This window comes from Priapulus caudatus, unplaced genomic scaffold (genome assembly GCF_000485595.1).
Source record: "Priapulus caudatus unplaced genomic scaffold, Priapulus_caudatus-5.0.1 Scaffold104, whole genome shotgun sequence".
Classification (NCBI taxonomy): domain Eukaryota; kingdom Metazoa; phylum Priapulida; class Priapulimorpha; order Priapulimorphida; family Priapulidae; genus Priapulus; species Priapulus caudatus.
The window spans coordinates 397,579-415,053 of record NW_014577165.1 but is presented as its reverse complement, the minus strand read 5'-3'; the positions used below and the strand labels follow the sequence as shown (position 1 = coordinate 415,053).

At 41.2% G+C, this 17,475-nt stretch overlaps 1 protein-coding gene across 1 annotated transcript in view; it reads left to right on the top strand.

The window, feature by feature from the left end:
- Positions 1-17,475, top strand: part of LOC106805180 (protein kinase C iota type-like) — a 31,183-nt gene that overhangs the window by 5,612 nt on the left and 8,096 nt on the right. The window contains exons 3-10 of the mRNA XM_014806676.1: positions 722-843; positions 1,334-1,423; positions 1,664-1,714; positions 2,530-2,615; positions 12,910-13,129; positions 13,813-13,964; positions 14,376-14,554; positions 16,323-16,459. Coding sequence (XP_014662162.1) covers positions 722-843; positions 1,334-1,423; positions 1,664-1,714; positions 2,530-2,615; positions 12,910-13,129; positions 13,813-13,964; positions 14,376-14,554; positions 16,323-16,459 — 1,037 coding nt within the window. The remainder of the gene's footprint in view (positions 1-721; positions 844-1,333; positions 1,424-1,663; positions 1,715-2,529; positions 2,616-12,909; positions 13,130-13,812; positions 13,965-14,375; positions 14,555-16,322; positions 16,460-17,475) is intronic.

Below are 17,475 nucleotides of genomic sequence, written 5' to 3'. Positions count from 1 at the left end.
GGGGAGAAGGACTCCCCGTCCTTTCTAATTATACTTGGAGATACATGCTCATATGTTGAAATCTTTTATAGATAGATAAAAATAGATAGCTGTGAATCTATGACACAAATTCGAAGTGAAAGGCAAGTATCATTTAATAAAATAAACCAAAATCGCATGGGGGGAGATAGTGAGCGTGTCCTAACAATGATGTGTACGCAACTGCGTATCTGCCTATCTGCGCCTAACAAATGTGTCACTACGCACGACTGAAATTGTACGTTCATAACCGTAGCAACAGACCCCAGATGAGCCCAGACGCTCTGCGGCTCTTGTTTTTCTTCTTTTTCTGGTAGTGTGCATGGTTGCTCAGGTATAACTCAGGTCGTGTTCCCAATGTTCAAGTTGAGTACAAATTTAGTGACAGTTTTGATATGCATGGATAATGAAAAGTTACAAGTCAGATTTTTACTAATGTTCCCTGCATGCAAAGTGAGTTTATAAAAGTGGTAGGTCAAATGCTTTTTATATAAAATTATGTCTAGATAAGTTTTCTCTTTTGAATATTTGTAATTCCAATGAACTCGCACTGATTTAAACTGTACATCGATGCACTGGTTAACATTGACTCAATTTGACTGCATAATATTAACCGATGGTTCCTCCAGCTTGTGCCAGCTACTATATAGTGACTCTGTGTGTAGCATTGATAGTGTTGTATACTTTATGTTACGTTTTACAGAGAGGTCCTTGTGTTCTACATGGACCCACTTACCACCTTTTCACGGCTGGGCAATGAGATCAGAAGCATTTGCAAGTTTAAGAGTGATCAGATTTTCACTATAAAATGGGTAGACGAGGAAGGTAAGCATGATGTCACAGATATATCTAAATCTGGGTTTACGCTATCAACTTTTAGTTGAAAAGTTGACAGATTGGTCACGAATGCTCGCGAAATGTACAGCTGGATACCGGAATGCTGGCTACACAATATTTTGGTCCTTGTAATTTTTTACAAGTTAATATCTATATCCAGAGTTATTCCGAGGTGGTTAACTGCATGTCGGTTGCGACATACCTTCTCAGCGGAAGCTGATTTGCGACGTCCCGTGAATCGCCCCGCATGAATTAATTGCCTAATCGACATGCCTTCATTTCTGAACTGTGTTTTCTTCTGAAAATCCCAACACATTCATGCAGTGTTTTCACAGCTTGATGTATCTGTACTGATCGAGTGTGCCTGTATATTTGGGGTCGCTTGGGACACGCGCGTAATTGACTCAAATTGGAAATCAAAGATGAATTTCCTGGTTGGCCGACGTAACTATACATGTACCACACATCTTGTCTGCAGGAGACCCCTGTACAATATCATCTCAGGAGGAACTAGAGGAAGCAATACGCCTCTATGATGTCAACAAGGAAAATGAACTTAGCATGCATAGTGAGTAGCAGATCATGTGGCTGCGTGTACACATTAATTACGCCGCATTATAAAATGTGTAGTATACCACGAAAAGTAACGGTTTTTAATTTCACGGCATTTATGTATAGACATAAAATACAAACGCTATCTGTGTTTTTGTTTTCATGTACTTTTGTAAAGTAAAATAATATGTACACATATGAAGTAGTTATGTGATCAGTTATCAGAATTTAATAAATGTAATTTTTCCTCTTTTAGTATTCCCTAACGTGCCTCAGCGACCAGGATTGCCTTGTGTGGGAGAGGATCGTAAGTAACTTTTGGTATATCAGCTTAAATTGACTACGTCACGAATTTTCTATGGTAAAATTTGTAAAATTTTTGTTGATATTTTTTTACATTAAAAGTAAGAACTAACGGGACTAAACGTATGCAAACTTCTGGACGATTTGATATTAGTGTTCCTGACAATAATTGCTTGCTATGGGTTATGTATGCGTCACAAGTGTATAATAAGTAAGTATAAGTAATAAGCAATAATAAGTATAATGCAGCAATTTAACCATAAAAAGTGAACAGAATTACTTATATTTTTGTGAAAAGTGGAATTTATTTTTTATTTTTTATTGTTTATGGTGACGTAATCACTTTAAAGTGATTACGTCACGAATTTCTAGAGCAGCCATCAAGTAGTATATTTGTGTGTTATTTGTACAAAATAAAATGTATGAAAATACAATTAGTGTTTCTGTTACTTTCATGCTTATATAGCTTCTTTATATGCCCTAAATTTGTCCGGTGAAAAACCGAGAGACGCCAGTATGCTGACAGTACTGGGGGAATAGTGTTAGACACAGAAAATTACCAAATCGTCTAGATTTTTGCAAATTTATACCAACACGTAAAAGCATTTTTATCAGGTGAGAGTTTGAGGATATATTTAGTAACATTAGTTCTTCTTTTAATGTAAAAAAAATGGCAATTTTTTTTTACAAATTTTACCATAGAAAATTTGTGACGTAGTCAATTTAATGGTTAAAAGCCTGCCATCTAAGACTTAATGATATTCAATCTCAAGAAATAACACAGAATGGCTGTTCATTTGTTTACGTGTGTGCTTGCAGGAGCGATGTATCGCAGGGGTGCCAGAAGGTGGCGCAAGTATTACCGAGTTAACGGACATACATTCCAGCCCAAGCGTTTCAGCCGGGTAAGCTAACTCTGTATTTATTTATACATTCACCCAGATATTCGTATGAATCTAGTGTAAATCTATTGCACAATCCAACCTCTGTTAGCGAACTCCTCTATACAACAAACACCTGCCTATAAAGAACGTCTGGTTTCTTTTGATTAACCAGGTATATTCAGGTTTGACTAATATATATATGTGTGTGTATACATTCAGGTTTTACATGTGCGTGCGTGCATGTGTTCATGCATATAATGTGGACAAAGTATAAGCTTTGAAAGGAGCTAGTTGTTAGGCAACTGTGTTGTGTTTATGTTTGAGTGTGGCCTTATGTCAGGTTATCTGAGAGTTATATAGCCACCATGCAGACTATGTCCTTGCTCTATTATGGGCTCTTGTTCTGTTGTCTATTTTCGATGCCCATACGCTGAGATAATGAACGGTGAAAATCTGGTATTTTTGCCGAAAACTCACTCGAGATCAGTCAGTTACTGTGACAGTCTCTCGAAGTGTTATAACTTTGGTAAACCTCGGCGTGTTTCCGTCAATGATTGACAAAATGGAATGAATGAGGTCTGTTATTGATTGCCATAGTGAATGACGCCCTTAGCTGTGGCACCTCACGCGCACCTCACGCTGGATGTATAGTAAAACTCTGTAGTAATGATGTGAGTCAGCGGCCACTATGGCGCTACAGCAGCGGCGACGCGAAGCAACATCACTGTCCACACTTTGAGAGAGGCTCGCAGTATTGACTAATGTCTAGTCGGTGTTCAGCGAAAATAACCAGATTTTCACTCGCTCATTTATCTCAGCGTATGTGCATCGTAGGGACATGTGGTTTGTTTTTATATGAACAAGGTAGGCACAGCTGATCAATAATACTGGCAAAGAATCGTCAAAATAACAAGGGAAAGTTTATTAATTCGACTAATACTGGCAAGCATAGGTTTCAGCATTTACCGTTGTACGCTCTCTTTCTTTATATGCTCTTGATATCTATATATATATATATAGATAAAGTATACGGACACCGGTAGTAATTTTTGACTCTGTTTATTGCCATACAGAACTGTTTCGTGTGGAGCGAAAGCTCCACACTCATCAATGCCTAATACAGAGTGATCTATTTAGAAGAACATCCCGAGAATAAATTCTAAATAGATCACTCTGTATTAGGCACTGATGAGTGTGGAGCTTTCGCTCCACCACGAAACAGTTTCTGTATGGCAATAAACAGAGTCAAAATTACTACCGTGTCTGTATAACTTTATCTATATTGTGCTCTGAACTGCATGGTAGTATTGAGCACTCTTGACACGACGAGTTTATAAACAACCATTGGAATATATCTTATATATATATAATATATATATATAGTATATAGAGAGAGAGAGAGAGAGAGAGAGAAGAGAGAGAGAAGAGAGAGAGGGTATGGGAGAGAGAGAAACATACATAGTACACGTTAGAAAGAATGGGAGGTGAGTGTTTTTATAAAAAATAAGGCAAATAAAGGAAGTAGAAATAAAAGTCGTGCACATCATCAATATATTCAGTCAGCCGTCGACAGTAACATTGACAGCATAGTATGAACGCTACATACGTTTGCACGTTTAATCTACCACAGGTGTGAAAATTGCTGCTATTTGGTTCTACTTGGCAGCCGAACAATAGAGTCAGTGTCACTAGCTACCACCCTCTGTTGACTCAATTAGAGGCATGCTAGCATGTTACTTGGAGCGAGTTTACCACAGTAGAGTGAAATTATGCACTAGGAAGCTTCCTTATCTGGAAGTCTGTTACTGAAATTATAACAATTTCTGTTTCGTAATGCTTCTACTTGTTGTAAGTTCACTTGACATAATGGTGATATGAAGAGTGAACACAACTGTATATGTTATTAGTTTAAAATGCAAAACAGGCCAGCAAACGTGGAAATTGTAGATTTTTGGGTGAATGTACCAGTTATGACTCACTATAGTTTAATCTGTGTGAACATGTAATTTAGATATCAGGGATGACGACCACTATTTAAATAGTTATTTGTGATATTTACACATAGAATAAGAAACATTGTCAAGAAACAAGGGAAACTATAATGTTAAGTGCTAGACGTGATGCGGCCATGATACCAAGGCTCGCCGAGGATTGACACTTTGTGTCTTCCAATCACAGTCTACGCCGCCTCCTTATTCTTCTAACTTTTAGGTACAATACTATTCGAGCATGGAATCGCCGATCTGCAGGAACTAGGGCATTCTGCTAGGCCTAGAACGGTTTCCTACGATAGAGTTTGCACAAAAACGAAAATAACACACGCGTTTAGCGCACTACGCTACGTACTTTTGTTGGCATTTGGGCATCTCCATAATAAGAATAAGCCCCGCCTTCTTCGTTGATGGGCATGAATGGGGCGTCAACGACGTGACCCGTTACTGCGTGTAGGTGTTTCGCGGAGACTGTTTGCTTTTCGTATATAATGAAATGTCCGCTGATGCATTTTCGCATCGAACAAGAAAATTTTCTGCATTTTCACGTCGCTGTCGAAGTGAACGAGTGCGTCATTCCATTGAACAATTCAATAAAACACACACAATGTTCGAAGGCACGGAGCTAATGTTTACATGCCACAGGCGCCATCTCTTGATGTTTTATACGTAAATATGGGGATTTTCAATAAAATAACGCGTTTTTAGCTCATCTGACGTAGTCAGATGCAGCTTGTAGAATCGCATGATCGTCCGTCGTGTCTGTCAACAGTTGGGCAGCAAATCTGAACCGCTTGACCGTACGGTCACGATATTCGGGACTTTGGGGGGATCGTCAAACGAGTTGGGATGTGAAGCTGGGGGTCAAAGGTCAAAGGTCAAGAGGTGTAAAAGAAGGGGGAACATTCACTGCCTTAACTTAAGGTATAGGAGGAAATGCAGAATTGCGGGCACATCTAAACGGCTCGACCTAGGCTCGTGATAGTCGTGTATAGCATCATGGTAGGAAAAGCCATCACTGTGCCGAAATTGGAGGTCACAGGTCAAAGGTCAATGGGCAGCAGGGCAGATTTTAGACATTTTCTGAGGAAATGGTCTGACGGAGCGATTGAAAAACTTTTTGTTTCAGCAGTGACCTAGCATTTTTATGGCTTTGTTGAAAGGACCATGAAATGTACTTTCCGCTGACATGCGAAGAGGCAGTGTCGGATAACCTTGTGACCCTCAAGAGGAGGGTTAAACATGGATTTGTTTCTCTCTGCGTTGGCGAGTACTTGTGGGTGTGGAAAGCTCCATTTTACAGTGAAATTCCACACATAACTCTTACTTGAACAATGCTTATTTAGGAGATAATGACATGACTTATATATAAGATTCTGTAGTGTACATTATGAATAGTTGGATAGAGTCACTAGTGCTGAGAGGGTCTATGTCCCGCGGCGTACTGCCGAACGTACCCTGGGTAACGGTCCGGTATACCGGAACGTACCCCTGGTACTATCTAATATGCCGTACCGTACCTCGCCTACTCCACTAACGAGTCTAGGTAGTCGCCTACGCCTACTCTCTAACGCCTAACCCGAACCTGAACCCTAACCCTAATCCTAATCCTAATCCTAACCCTAACCATATCAAATAGTGACCAGGGTACGTTCTGGTATACCGGACCGTACCAGGGTACGTTCCGGCAGTACCGTGGGGACATAGACCCTATGAGGCGTCACTAGGCACTCAAATAATTACCCAAGATTGAGCTGGCGGATTCCAGACTTATTTTCTCATCAAATTTTGGCACCAATATAGACGCAAGTGTGTACGTTCTTGAGCTTATTCGGTCCACTAATCACTGGCCTACCTTGTACTGAAATTGTTTAGAGATATTTGCTATCGTATGCTGTAAATTGTAATTTTGCACGAGCTGCTCTGCCTCTGTTGTATCAACCATTGAGCTTTTTTTAACGATGTGCTTCGCAAGGGGTTTAATGTACTTATTACCTGACACCATAGAACGCACGTTATGTATAGTAATAATATGGTAATTATTCGCTCCTGCTTTTTGTAATCCGTCGTCACACTGACAGCTGCCATTGGCTGCAATGCTTTTGCTGACGGGGTTGGCTATCCCCCGCGTGGAGGGAGGGTCACGTGATACGTTGACGTATACTTCAAAACCATAACTCCTCCGGTAACGCTAACTCCAATACCTCCAACACAACCATACTACTAAACATCTATATGTCGAGAGCGCTATAATATAGATCCAAAAATCCACAAAAATTAATCTATGGTGGTGGGGACAGATATCATGAATACAAAAACCCTAACTCTAACCTAACCTAACCAATCCCTAACCCTAATCCAACCCTATCTTAAACCCTAACTCCTAATCCTAACCTTAACCCTAACCCCTGACCTACTCCTAACACTATTCCTAACCCTAACCCTAATCCTAACACTATCCTAGCACTAGTGGCTGCGCACGTTGCGGTCACCTTCCTCCACGCCCGGGGATAGCATTACCTTGCGGTGCCTGTGATAGCGGCCCGCCATCTATCGGAATTTATTACACTAGTTTGAAGTGTTGTTTTTTTGGGTTAGAAATGAACGTATGTATAGGACGGTCTTGCTATGCAGCAAATGAATTTATCAGCAGAACACCAGACATCAGATGAGCCCTGTCGCTCTGTCCGGCACTTGTTATATGTATTTACCGACGATTTACGTATAGAAACATATGTTATTTTTACCGATTTCTCCGTATCTTTCCTTGAAGTTTTCATCGTCTTTTCAATGCCTTTTGATAGTTTTCTGCGTGATTATTATTTTGCGGCAGGCACTCATTTGGAAATCACATCGCACATTTTTTACTTCTTGCCTTAGTTAAGTTAGTCCATGTTCACTGTTATTTAGGAAGGAAGGTAAAACTGTGCATTCGTATAAGTTCACTCTTACTTCTATAGTATGATTTTCATAATTTTCACATCTTCTGCGCCATGATCAATATTTCCATCATCATAACCTACATTTTTAGCTCACCTTGACATCGTGCAAGTGAGGCTATTGCCATGGGTCGTCGTCCGCGTCCGTCGTCGTCCGCCCGTCCGCGACGCGTGCCCGTCCGCCGTATCCGTGCAGTCCGCGTCCGCGCGTCCGTCGTCCGTCAACATTTGGTTTCGGTCAACGATAACTCAGGAAGCCGTTTGACCACATGTTTGAAATTGGGTGTAGTTGTTACTGCTATGCTCCCATTATGGAACTGATCCTATTTTGGAGCACGTGCCAGTCGACGTACTTTCGACGCCTTTGGCAAAAATGGGAATTGCCATTAGTCAGTTCAGGTTCGAACGGATTTTTGCTCATTTTTGGTATGTGAATGAAGTAAGGGCTAGGGATTTTGATATTTAAAAAAAAAAAAATGCAAATTAGGTAGGGTTTGGCATTATATTAGCATATTATATAAACACAAACAGTCTGTGGTGTCCACTCGTCTGGTTCGTTTTACAAGATTTCATTAACAATATCTTTAATGCAAAATTGGTATTTCCTCTCACTCTGGCCGATAAAACGTCTATATTAGAGTAAAGATTTAACAAAAACATGTCGAACTCCAGCATAACCTATTTATTTCAAAGCGCCATCACTACAAAGCGGGGGTATAGCGCCATCTACGGTCACAATTGTGATTCATTTTGGTTTATAAATATTATTGCGATATACAGATGGCAATCGTTTCTATAAATGTACGTCGATGGTTTGCTCAATTAAAACTGACTTCTTCTTACTCACTCTTTGTGTCCTTTTTTTGTGGTGAGGCTACAGTGTCATTGACACTTTCATTCAGTTCGGACTCTTATCATATCGTTATAAGCCTGCTATATCATTAATTAAATCCCCTAAGTATAAATATTTGGTGCATTTTTTATTACTTGGTTGCCTATTAATATCTCCTTCTCTATCCTTTCTTTGTTTTGTGAATTTTATAACCATTGTATTTGTTTTGTTCTTTTAAATTCTAATCTTTTTGATTCAGCTAATCTGGAGGCATGACTGAGCGATTTTTGTTACTGTTTTATAATCTCCAAAACTAACTAACTCCATCTTCTAAAACAACAGACCATCCGCTGACCGCTGTGGAGACGTGCGCGGGCGGCCTCGAATTTGGCGCACGTGCTCCACTGCGGACAGCGCTTCATACTTGAAACATCTCCGCGGCGGTCGCGTGCGCATATCCCGCGACTGGCGGGGTCTCATCCGCGCGCAGCGCTTAGGATCAACAGCAAAGCTGTGCCACGCAATCTTGTATCATGTCTCTCTGGTTAAATTGACTTGGTCGTTATAATAGGAATAAATCTGTATGTAATTTATAGCGTGGCATGAACAGTGGCATGAATCGGCCGTCGACTTCAGAGTGATAACTTTTTATGACCAAAATTTTACTGAAGTATTGAGAACTAATAGAACCAATCTCACGTTGTGATTTTATTACTGGACGTGATTCGGGCCTTCTTGATGAAAACTTTGCCTATTCCATCATGGAATTTTAGTTGTTTTACCTTGCTCTAATCTTACACAGAGACATTAGGAGGTTTTTTTATTAGCTTGTGTGCTTTTCCGTGCGCTTCTGTGTCTGTGTTATGAGTGCAGCTAGGTTGTTAACAGGCTGGCCAGTGACTCTGCGTGGTCATGCATGATTATTGATGGAAGATGCATTGATTGGCCTGAATGGCATGTAAAGCTGCATATTTATTTCGAGCTTAATCTCACTCATACTCGCGTGTCTATAAATCAGAGTATATATGATGTTGTTTCGGGTGTTGTTACGCAGTGAGATGTGAGTTCATTGAACTAAGCTCAGGGATGAGCAATTGCATCTAAAGGGAGGGCGTGATGTGTTAATGTGCAACTGTGCTAATGTGTAGAGAAGTGTATCCAGCAGCAGAAGTGCACTGTTGCTTATCTTAGTGATCGTTGTTCCAGCATTCAGTAATATATATATATATATATAATCAATGATGGTTATCGTGACATAGTTTGTAGCAGCATTCCGCCACATAAATGCCACGAAGTATAAAATCACCACAATATGTATTTATTTGATGTCAATGCGTGACCAGTTCTGGAGCCTGGATTCTGCTAATATTATCAAGAATGCCACCAAGACATTGTTGTGCCCCTGCGCCTCACGCCCACACATCCCTCTCCCCTGTGTTGTGGTGATTAGCCCTGACTGGCTGGCAGAGTCTGAGCTGCGCTGGCTGCAGCCAGTGCTATAGCTGGCTTCACCCGTGATTCAGCTAGCAGTTTTGTCTCTCACACGGCTCGCTAGCTGCTCTGTGTGGGTGTGTGCGAGTGCTCGGGTTGTTGTTGCTGTTGTTGTCGTTTTCTCCGTGAGGATGCTTAGACCTTCACAGCCAATGCCTCGACCTTGACCTCCACCAATGCCGTAGTTTGTGAGTAGTTAGCAAAGGTGTGTCGATGATTACCTCACTCAGTGAATCAAATCAAGTGAAAATTGCGGTGGCGATTGCAGGGGGAGGGTTGTGCATCCTGGCGTTAATTTTCGCTTTTACTCTGTGTTTTGCTCGCGTCTGCTGTCTGGTTCTTAACATGTATTGTGCATGTACGTACGTTGAATATGAATAGCATGATTACGTGTGATAGATGCTGCTGGTAGATAGACATGGAACGGTGACAGGGTGGGGTCACTGAATCATATGTTAGGGTACCGTGGAACTTTCCACACGCACCCCACAGTGGGTGACTAATAGCTCTTTATTCGCACGAGATTAAAAATAACTTCAAAATAAGTACCCTACTTCCAACCTAACCTTAACCATAACAATGAACGATTAGTAACAACAAATAATGATTAGTTACCGTATATCGGGTGTGACGAATGTTACACGGTAGCCGCTATGTCATGTAATGTATGTGATTATGACAGTGACAGGTGTGCGTATATATGGTAAATGTCATGTAATGTATGTGATTATGACAGTGACAGGTGTGATGCCACAGCTGGGTGGTGGGGTGGTGTTGTTAGACTGTTGACCCAGAAATTACTTCGCCCTGATATTGATTGATGATGACGAAGACGATTAGTCTGCTGCCGTGCTGAGCTGGCACCAAGCAGAAATGAAGTTTGGGAAACTCCTCCCTCTTCTCAGATCAATACTGCTGTGACAGTATTCCACTGTGTCTGTTGTTGCTGCAGCATCACGAGCAATATATACTAAACGCACGGCTGTAAAAATCTACTGCCTTCGCTCATAATTCTTGATTAGGCCACAATTAAAAAAACCTTTGTTTGCCTTCACCCGACCCAGGCTGAAAAGTTTGGGTAGGTAGGTAGGCTTTTTTTTGAAGGGGTCTTTTTACAAATTCAGCATGGTGTCTACATGCTCGAGTGTGCTTGTGTGGAGATACCTTTTATGTTGAATGCTTGTTTTGCTTGGTACATATAATGTATTGCCTACAGATTTATTGTATTGTATTATTATGTATTATGTATGTATGTATTGTATTATTATGTATTGCCTACAGATTGCCTACAGATTTATATAATGTACAGTGATACAATTTGTTTAAAAAAAAGATCAATAAAATTGTTTAAGTCGGCCCCTTTTTGGCAGGTCGGTCGGCCGATCGATCATGAGGGCAAACAAACAATATTTTTATTATGGCTCTAATCCTCGTACTATAGCTGCCTTTGAACAGTGGAATAGGAGAAGGGGGAGGTAACGTTGTACGGTATAGTTGCGAGCGTTGAGGGTGTACTGTAAACTGTAAGGTTGTGGAGAGGGAGAGGGAGAGTGAGGGTGAACTGGGGCCCGTTGTCAGTCTTAACATGAAATCTTTCTTGTAGACCGCTGACAGAATCATTGTGAAGTTACGAGAATTTAAAATCCTAGAAAATTTCCTATGATAATTTTTTCGAAACGAAATTCTGTCTTCGGTCTACAAGCAAAAGTAATTTTGTTTCCGACAGCAGCCACGGGAAGGTTGCGGGAAAGGGGAAGAAGGGTGAACTGGAATGTTGCAGGTGGAGGAAAAGTGTGATAAACGTTTTGACAGTATCACCAGATAACAGTTTAAGTGCATCACAGCGATAGCAGGTAACATGCAAAAAAAATTGCGGGGAAAAACGTAGAAGTATACACTTACGTGAAATGGACCGTGTGATATCTCGGCAGGTGATTCATGGTTTACGAATGAAATGTAAATCTTAATATGTAAAGAAAGTGATAGCAACTAAATATGGGAATGAAAAAACAAAAGCAAACACATTTTTAACATGGGTAAGGTACGTCGATGCCACAGTGTAATGCTGTCTAGTAGGATACAGTGACGTGCATTGTTTGACTAACGTACGACCAGCACCACTGCTGCTGCGTTCCATCATAGATATACACAACTATGGTTCCACGAAGGTAGGAGGTCTGTGTGTGTTCAGCAGTTTTAAAGTGCGATACAGTATCTGAAGTATTTGCTAATAGCAGGAGAGGCCCGGCTGTCTGGCTTTACCACGGCTTCTATGGGAAATCCCCTGTGTGTTAGTTGCGTCTACGTGCATCGCTGAATTTAGTTTGTACTCGTGCAAAGTTTTGGTGTATAAGTATGTTATATATATATATATATATATATATATATATATATATATATACATATATAATATACTGTCTTGTAATGAATTGTACTTGTATATATATACTACCAAAGGCTAATACATGTATACATATAGTCATGTATTATTAGCTCTTGATAATACCAGGATTACCATACCTATGGCTGTGTATGTGCTCCTGATAGTGCTGTATAAGTCTTTGTATCTATGTAGTGTATATCATCTATGTTTAGTTCAGTGAGTGTAATGATTTTTGGGGTTTATTTCAGTTGATAAGCAGCAAATTGTTGTTGCAGCAATTCGGTTCGACACGGAAATAATGAGTTATCCTGATTAAAATGTGAAAGTGAAATTGATCCATTTAATTTCATTCTGTCATTTTCACAAAAGTAAAGTAGAAAATTGAAATGGAGTGTAATTTATAGATTCCATTGTAGCGGTCATCATTTAGAGCTTATTGTCGTGTAGAAAATGATGCAGAAGAGTCTGCATGCATTTCGATACCGGGCTTGCTGACCATGGTTTCTTGTTTACAGGCGACAGGAGGCAGTATGATCCATCTGTTCCTCATTGACCATAGTCTCTTGTATTCAGAGAGCGATCTACTCTTTCTGCTCCTCGTTGGCATGTAATCACTTGTTCACAGAGGACAGTGCATTCGTTCTGCTTCCCGCTCTCATGTATAGTCTCTTGTTCACAGAGGGCGGTGTGTTCGTTCTGCTCGGACCGTATCTGGGGGCTGGGCCGGCAGGGATACAAGTGTGTCACGTGCAAGCTTCTCGTTCACAAGCGCTGCCACAAGCTCGTCAAGATCCCATGCCAGGGCCCTGCCGACTCTCCGCTGTTCGGACACGAACACTCCGTGTCCATGCCAGCAATACTAGAGGACGACACAGCAGCCAACGGACAAAAGAACGAGGGTGAGACAGAGATGGAACGCTTGCTGTCTTCAGTAACCAGGGGACAAATTTAGCAATTTTAGCGTACTTGCGAAAAATCGCGAGTGCCTAAAAAATCTACGTGCTAAAATGAATTCTAACGTGCAATTTTTTTTGTACAACATAAACTACTTCCCAATATTCGCTGGTTCCCGCGGTCTACGCTATGGTTCGGAATAAGACTATCATTAGCGCAGGGAACCAGCGAAGTTTCGTTTGGGCGTGCTGCCGGAAGTGATCAGCATTATGAAAGTGTAAACAGCGTACGGTAAATAACGGCGAATTGAAACTTGTTTAGGCAATTTTACTGACCAGTTTGACCATTAATCATGAAATATATTCTTTCCGTGATCGACAGTGATAATGTATGCGGTGTATGCTATAAATTTCCACTCGCAGAAAATAGCAAGTGCTTATATTTTCTACTCGCAATTTCTCAATATCGACACGCATTTTGCGAGTTAGCAATAGGGAAATTCGAGCCCTGGTACCTACTTCGCGTGCTATCAGCTAATTGTTGTAGTAGCTGCTGTAGATTATTATTATTATTAGTGCTTTAGTCTGTGCGCGTGCGTGCGTGCGCATGCCCATGCACGCATGTATGTGTGTACGCGTGCATGCGTACCTGCACGAGATATAATCGGGTGGTTGTACTGTTGTTGTAGGAGACTACTCTAAGGCGGAGGACAGTGCGAGTACGAACCAGGCAGAGCTGAATGACGATGCGCAGACTCAGAGGAACATCAATCAGACGGGCAAGGCCGCGCTCGAACAGTTCACGCTTCTTCGCGTGATCGGACGGGGAAGCTACGCCAAGGTACTGCCACTTTGCAGCTGCGTCTAGGAGAGGTTGTTCTATCAAGTACAGACGCAGAAATCACGCATGTGTGTGCGTGCGTGCGTGTGCATACGTACGTATGCGTGTGTACATCCATGTGCGTTACTGCTCGTTGTTGATGAACAATGGTAAATGTGCAGCATCATGGTTTAGTTTTGGCTGTGCATAATTCCTAGGTTTAAAGGTGGGATGCTTCGAACATCTATATCTCCATCCTCATCCATCTAAAATGAACACTTGTACGTGTGAAATACAATAAAAATACAATACAATACAATACAATACAATAAAAATACAATACAATACAATACAATACAATAAAAATAGCCCTAAATACACAACTGTTCTTACTTCAACTGTTCAACTATAAATGTTTAATTACTATTTCAGGTGTTAATGGTGGAACAGAAGAAGTCTAAGCGCATCTATGCTATGAAGGTCATTAAGAAGGAATTGATTAACGATGATGAGGACATAGACTGGGTGCAGACGGAGAAACATGTCTTTGAGACCGCATCGAACCATCCCTTCCTCGTTGGCCTTCACTCTTGCTTCCAAACTGCCAGCAGGTAAGGAATCTACAGCCACCTATGCAGGAGCCTACTTAGCTGAAGGCAGTTTATTGCCTAATGCAGTTAGTTTTTAGGTAATGAGTTACCATTTAGGTAAACCACCAAGCCACCGTGCCTTCTCCCTCTGGACTGGACCCAGCCCATCGCTAGACAGACAGCTGCAGCATAGCATTCACATATTGACTTTAGGACATGATGGTGCATTGCGTGCCATTATTTCACTATCATCTGCTTGCGTAGGCGTTGAGGAATTCCTGATGGAATCGAGCTACGGTAAAACTCAAACGAGGTTCATCCTAATCTACTCTCCTAAAAGCGAGGGTTAAACTGTAGGAGTATAAAATTTTATACCTGTTAGTAGGCGCAAAGTGATTACATTGCCAGCAAAAATATAATTACATGAATTAAATCTATATGTAAAGTTACAGGCCCTCACTATCAGGGGGTGGCTTAAGTGATAATGATCTAAAGCTGCTGACTAATCATTGCTAATTGCTAATTAGAGCTGTTCCATATTTTTTTCCTGCATTGATGCAAATCATTTTGTGGTAATGAACGTGAAGTGGCTACAGTAAAATGCTGTAGCATGCGACTCCAAACTTGTCACTTCTTATTGCCTCAGGAATTTGTGGCCACGCGCATGTCGCGAGTACGTCCCACTACAGACACAGCAACCACATTGCTGCTAAACTCACATCGCATCTTTCTTCCGGTTGAATTGCTGCCTATAATATCAATACCAACATGAGCACCGGTGGCTGGCTAGCTATGCATTAATGCAATATAGCATGCATTCAATGTAAATCACACCCTCGAGCCAACGCCTACGAAATCCGATGCAGTTCGAGAGAAGTTGATATTCATAGTGCTATAGGGCCATAATAAAAATATTGTTTGTTTGCCCTCACCCGACCGACCCGCAAAAAGGGACCGACTCAAAATATTTTATTGATCTTTCCCATTCTTTTTATTTTTTTTCAAATTGTATCACTTTACATCATATAAATCTGTAGGCAATACATTATATGTACCAAGCAAAACAAACATTCAACATAAAACGTATCGCCACACAAGCACACCCGAGCATGTAGACACCATGCTGAATTTGTAAAAAGACCCCCCTCAAATAAAAGAAGCCTACCTACCTATCCAAACCTTTCAGCCTGGGTCGGGTGAGGGCAAACAACGATTTTTTTAATTGTGGCCTAGTGAAATCTGTGCATACGTGTATTTGAGCCGCTTATATAAAGTGGTAACAACGACTTTCATCTAGCGGTTGGGGTTTTCTTCTTTTTTTCCCTTGGATTTTTTCATGTTGCAGTTTGTGAGCGGGGATGGGATATTTCACGTAACTATTGTTGTTGTTTTGTTGTGGTATTATTTGTGATAGAGTATTGCAGCGAGGGAGACCTGACATTACATCTAACCGTTGTTGTGCCTGTTTTTCAGGTTGTTCTTTGTGATAGTCCGTTAGCGTGGGAGATCTGCTGTTATGTCTAACTGTTCTTGTTATTATTATTGTTGTGTTTTCTGTGATAGAGTATGTAAGTGGGAGAAGATCTGATATTTAATCAAACGTTGTTGTGGTTGTTGTTGCTCCTGCTGTTGTTGTTGGTTTTTCAGTTTGTTCTTTGTACGTGTGGGGGGGATATCTGATGTTTCATCTAACTGTTTTTGTTGTTGTTTTTGTTGTTATTGTTGTTCTATTTCTATGTGAAAGTTGGTGGTCTGACATGACATCTAACCATTGTTGCGTTTTTTTCAGGTTGTTCTTTGTGATAGAGTTTGTGAGCGGAGGAGATCTGATGTTTCACATGCAGCGGCAGCGTCGGCTTCCTGAGGAGCACGCGAGATTCTACGCCGCAGAGATTTGTCTTGCACTCAACTTCCTACACGAGAGAGGTACGTGGCTCTTTTGCTCGCGCGGTGGCACCCCACAGTGACATCCCATAGTGTCTTCCTGCTTACATCGCCCCGCACAGTGGTGCCCCACAGTGGCTGAACATGGTGTGAACACCACAAGCAAATTTACCCCCCGGACAACTACCCCCATGCCGTTTACTCCCGGGACAAACTCTCCCATGCTTATTAAGTCACACAGCAGTGGTTGGCCGCATGGTAAGTTTGCGCTGACCACTTGGTTGAAAGCGAAAATACAAAAAAATCGAACTATCTATCTATCCATGTATCCATCCATGCATGCATCCATCCCATTCCATGCATCCTATCCAATGACATCGCCACCGCACTCCCATCCCATATCCCATCCCATGTCCATCCATCTCATCACATTCAGTGCCATCCCATGCCCATGCCATGCCATTGCCATGCCGCATCCGATCCCATTCCACCGCATTCCATCCCAATCCCATGCCATCGCCGTGTATGCATCGCCATGCCATCCCATCCCATCCAGTCAAAAAAGTAATAAGGAAATCAAAAGATCAAAAACATTAAACATCAAAAATCAATTAATAAACTAAAGAAAATTAATAATTAAGGAGTGAAATGAAAGTAAATTAACATAAATTACAAAAATTAAAAATAATACATACTAAAGAGTAGGGTAAAAGGAAAAAGGAAAAAAAGTGGGAAAATAAGTTCCCGCCTGGAACTCGAACGCGGAATCCAGGTGTAGCAGACGAATGCTTGTATGGGCTGATGAGCCCACTGCCGGCCATTACGCTTTATTTACACCATGATTCAGACGTGATGTTTTTGCTGTACGTATGTGACGCCCGTCTATTGATCATAACGAATTTTTTTATGAATGTTTAACTTTTAACCTTTCTTTAAATTTTTGTTTTTAGCCAGAACCAACCTCCCAGCCGTGCTCGATTTCTGAAAATATCTTTTAGTTTTCCTCTAGGTGCGGTGCCCATTCTCTGTTATGCCGCAAACACACACACTTATTCGGG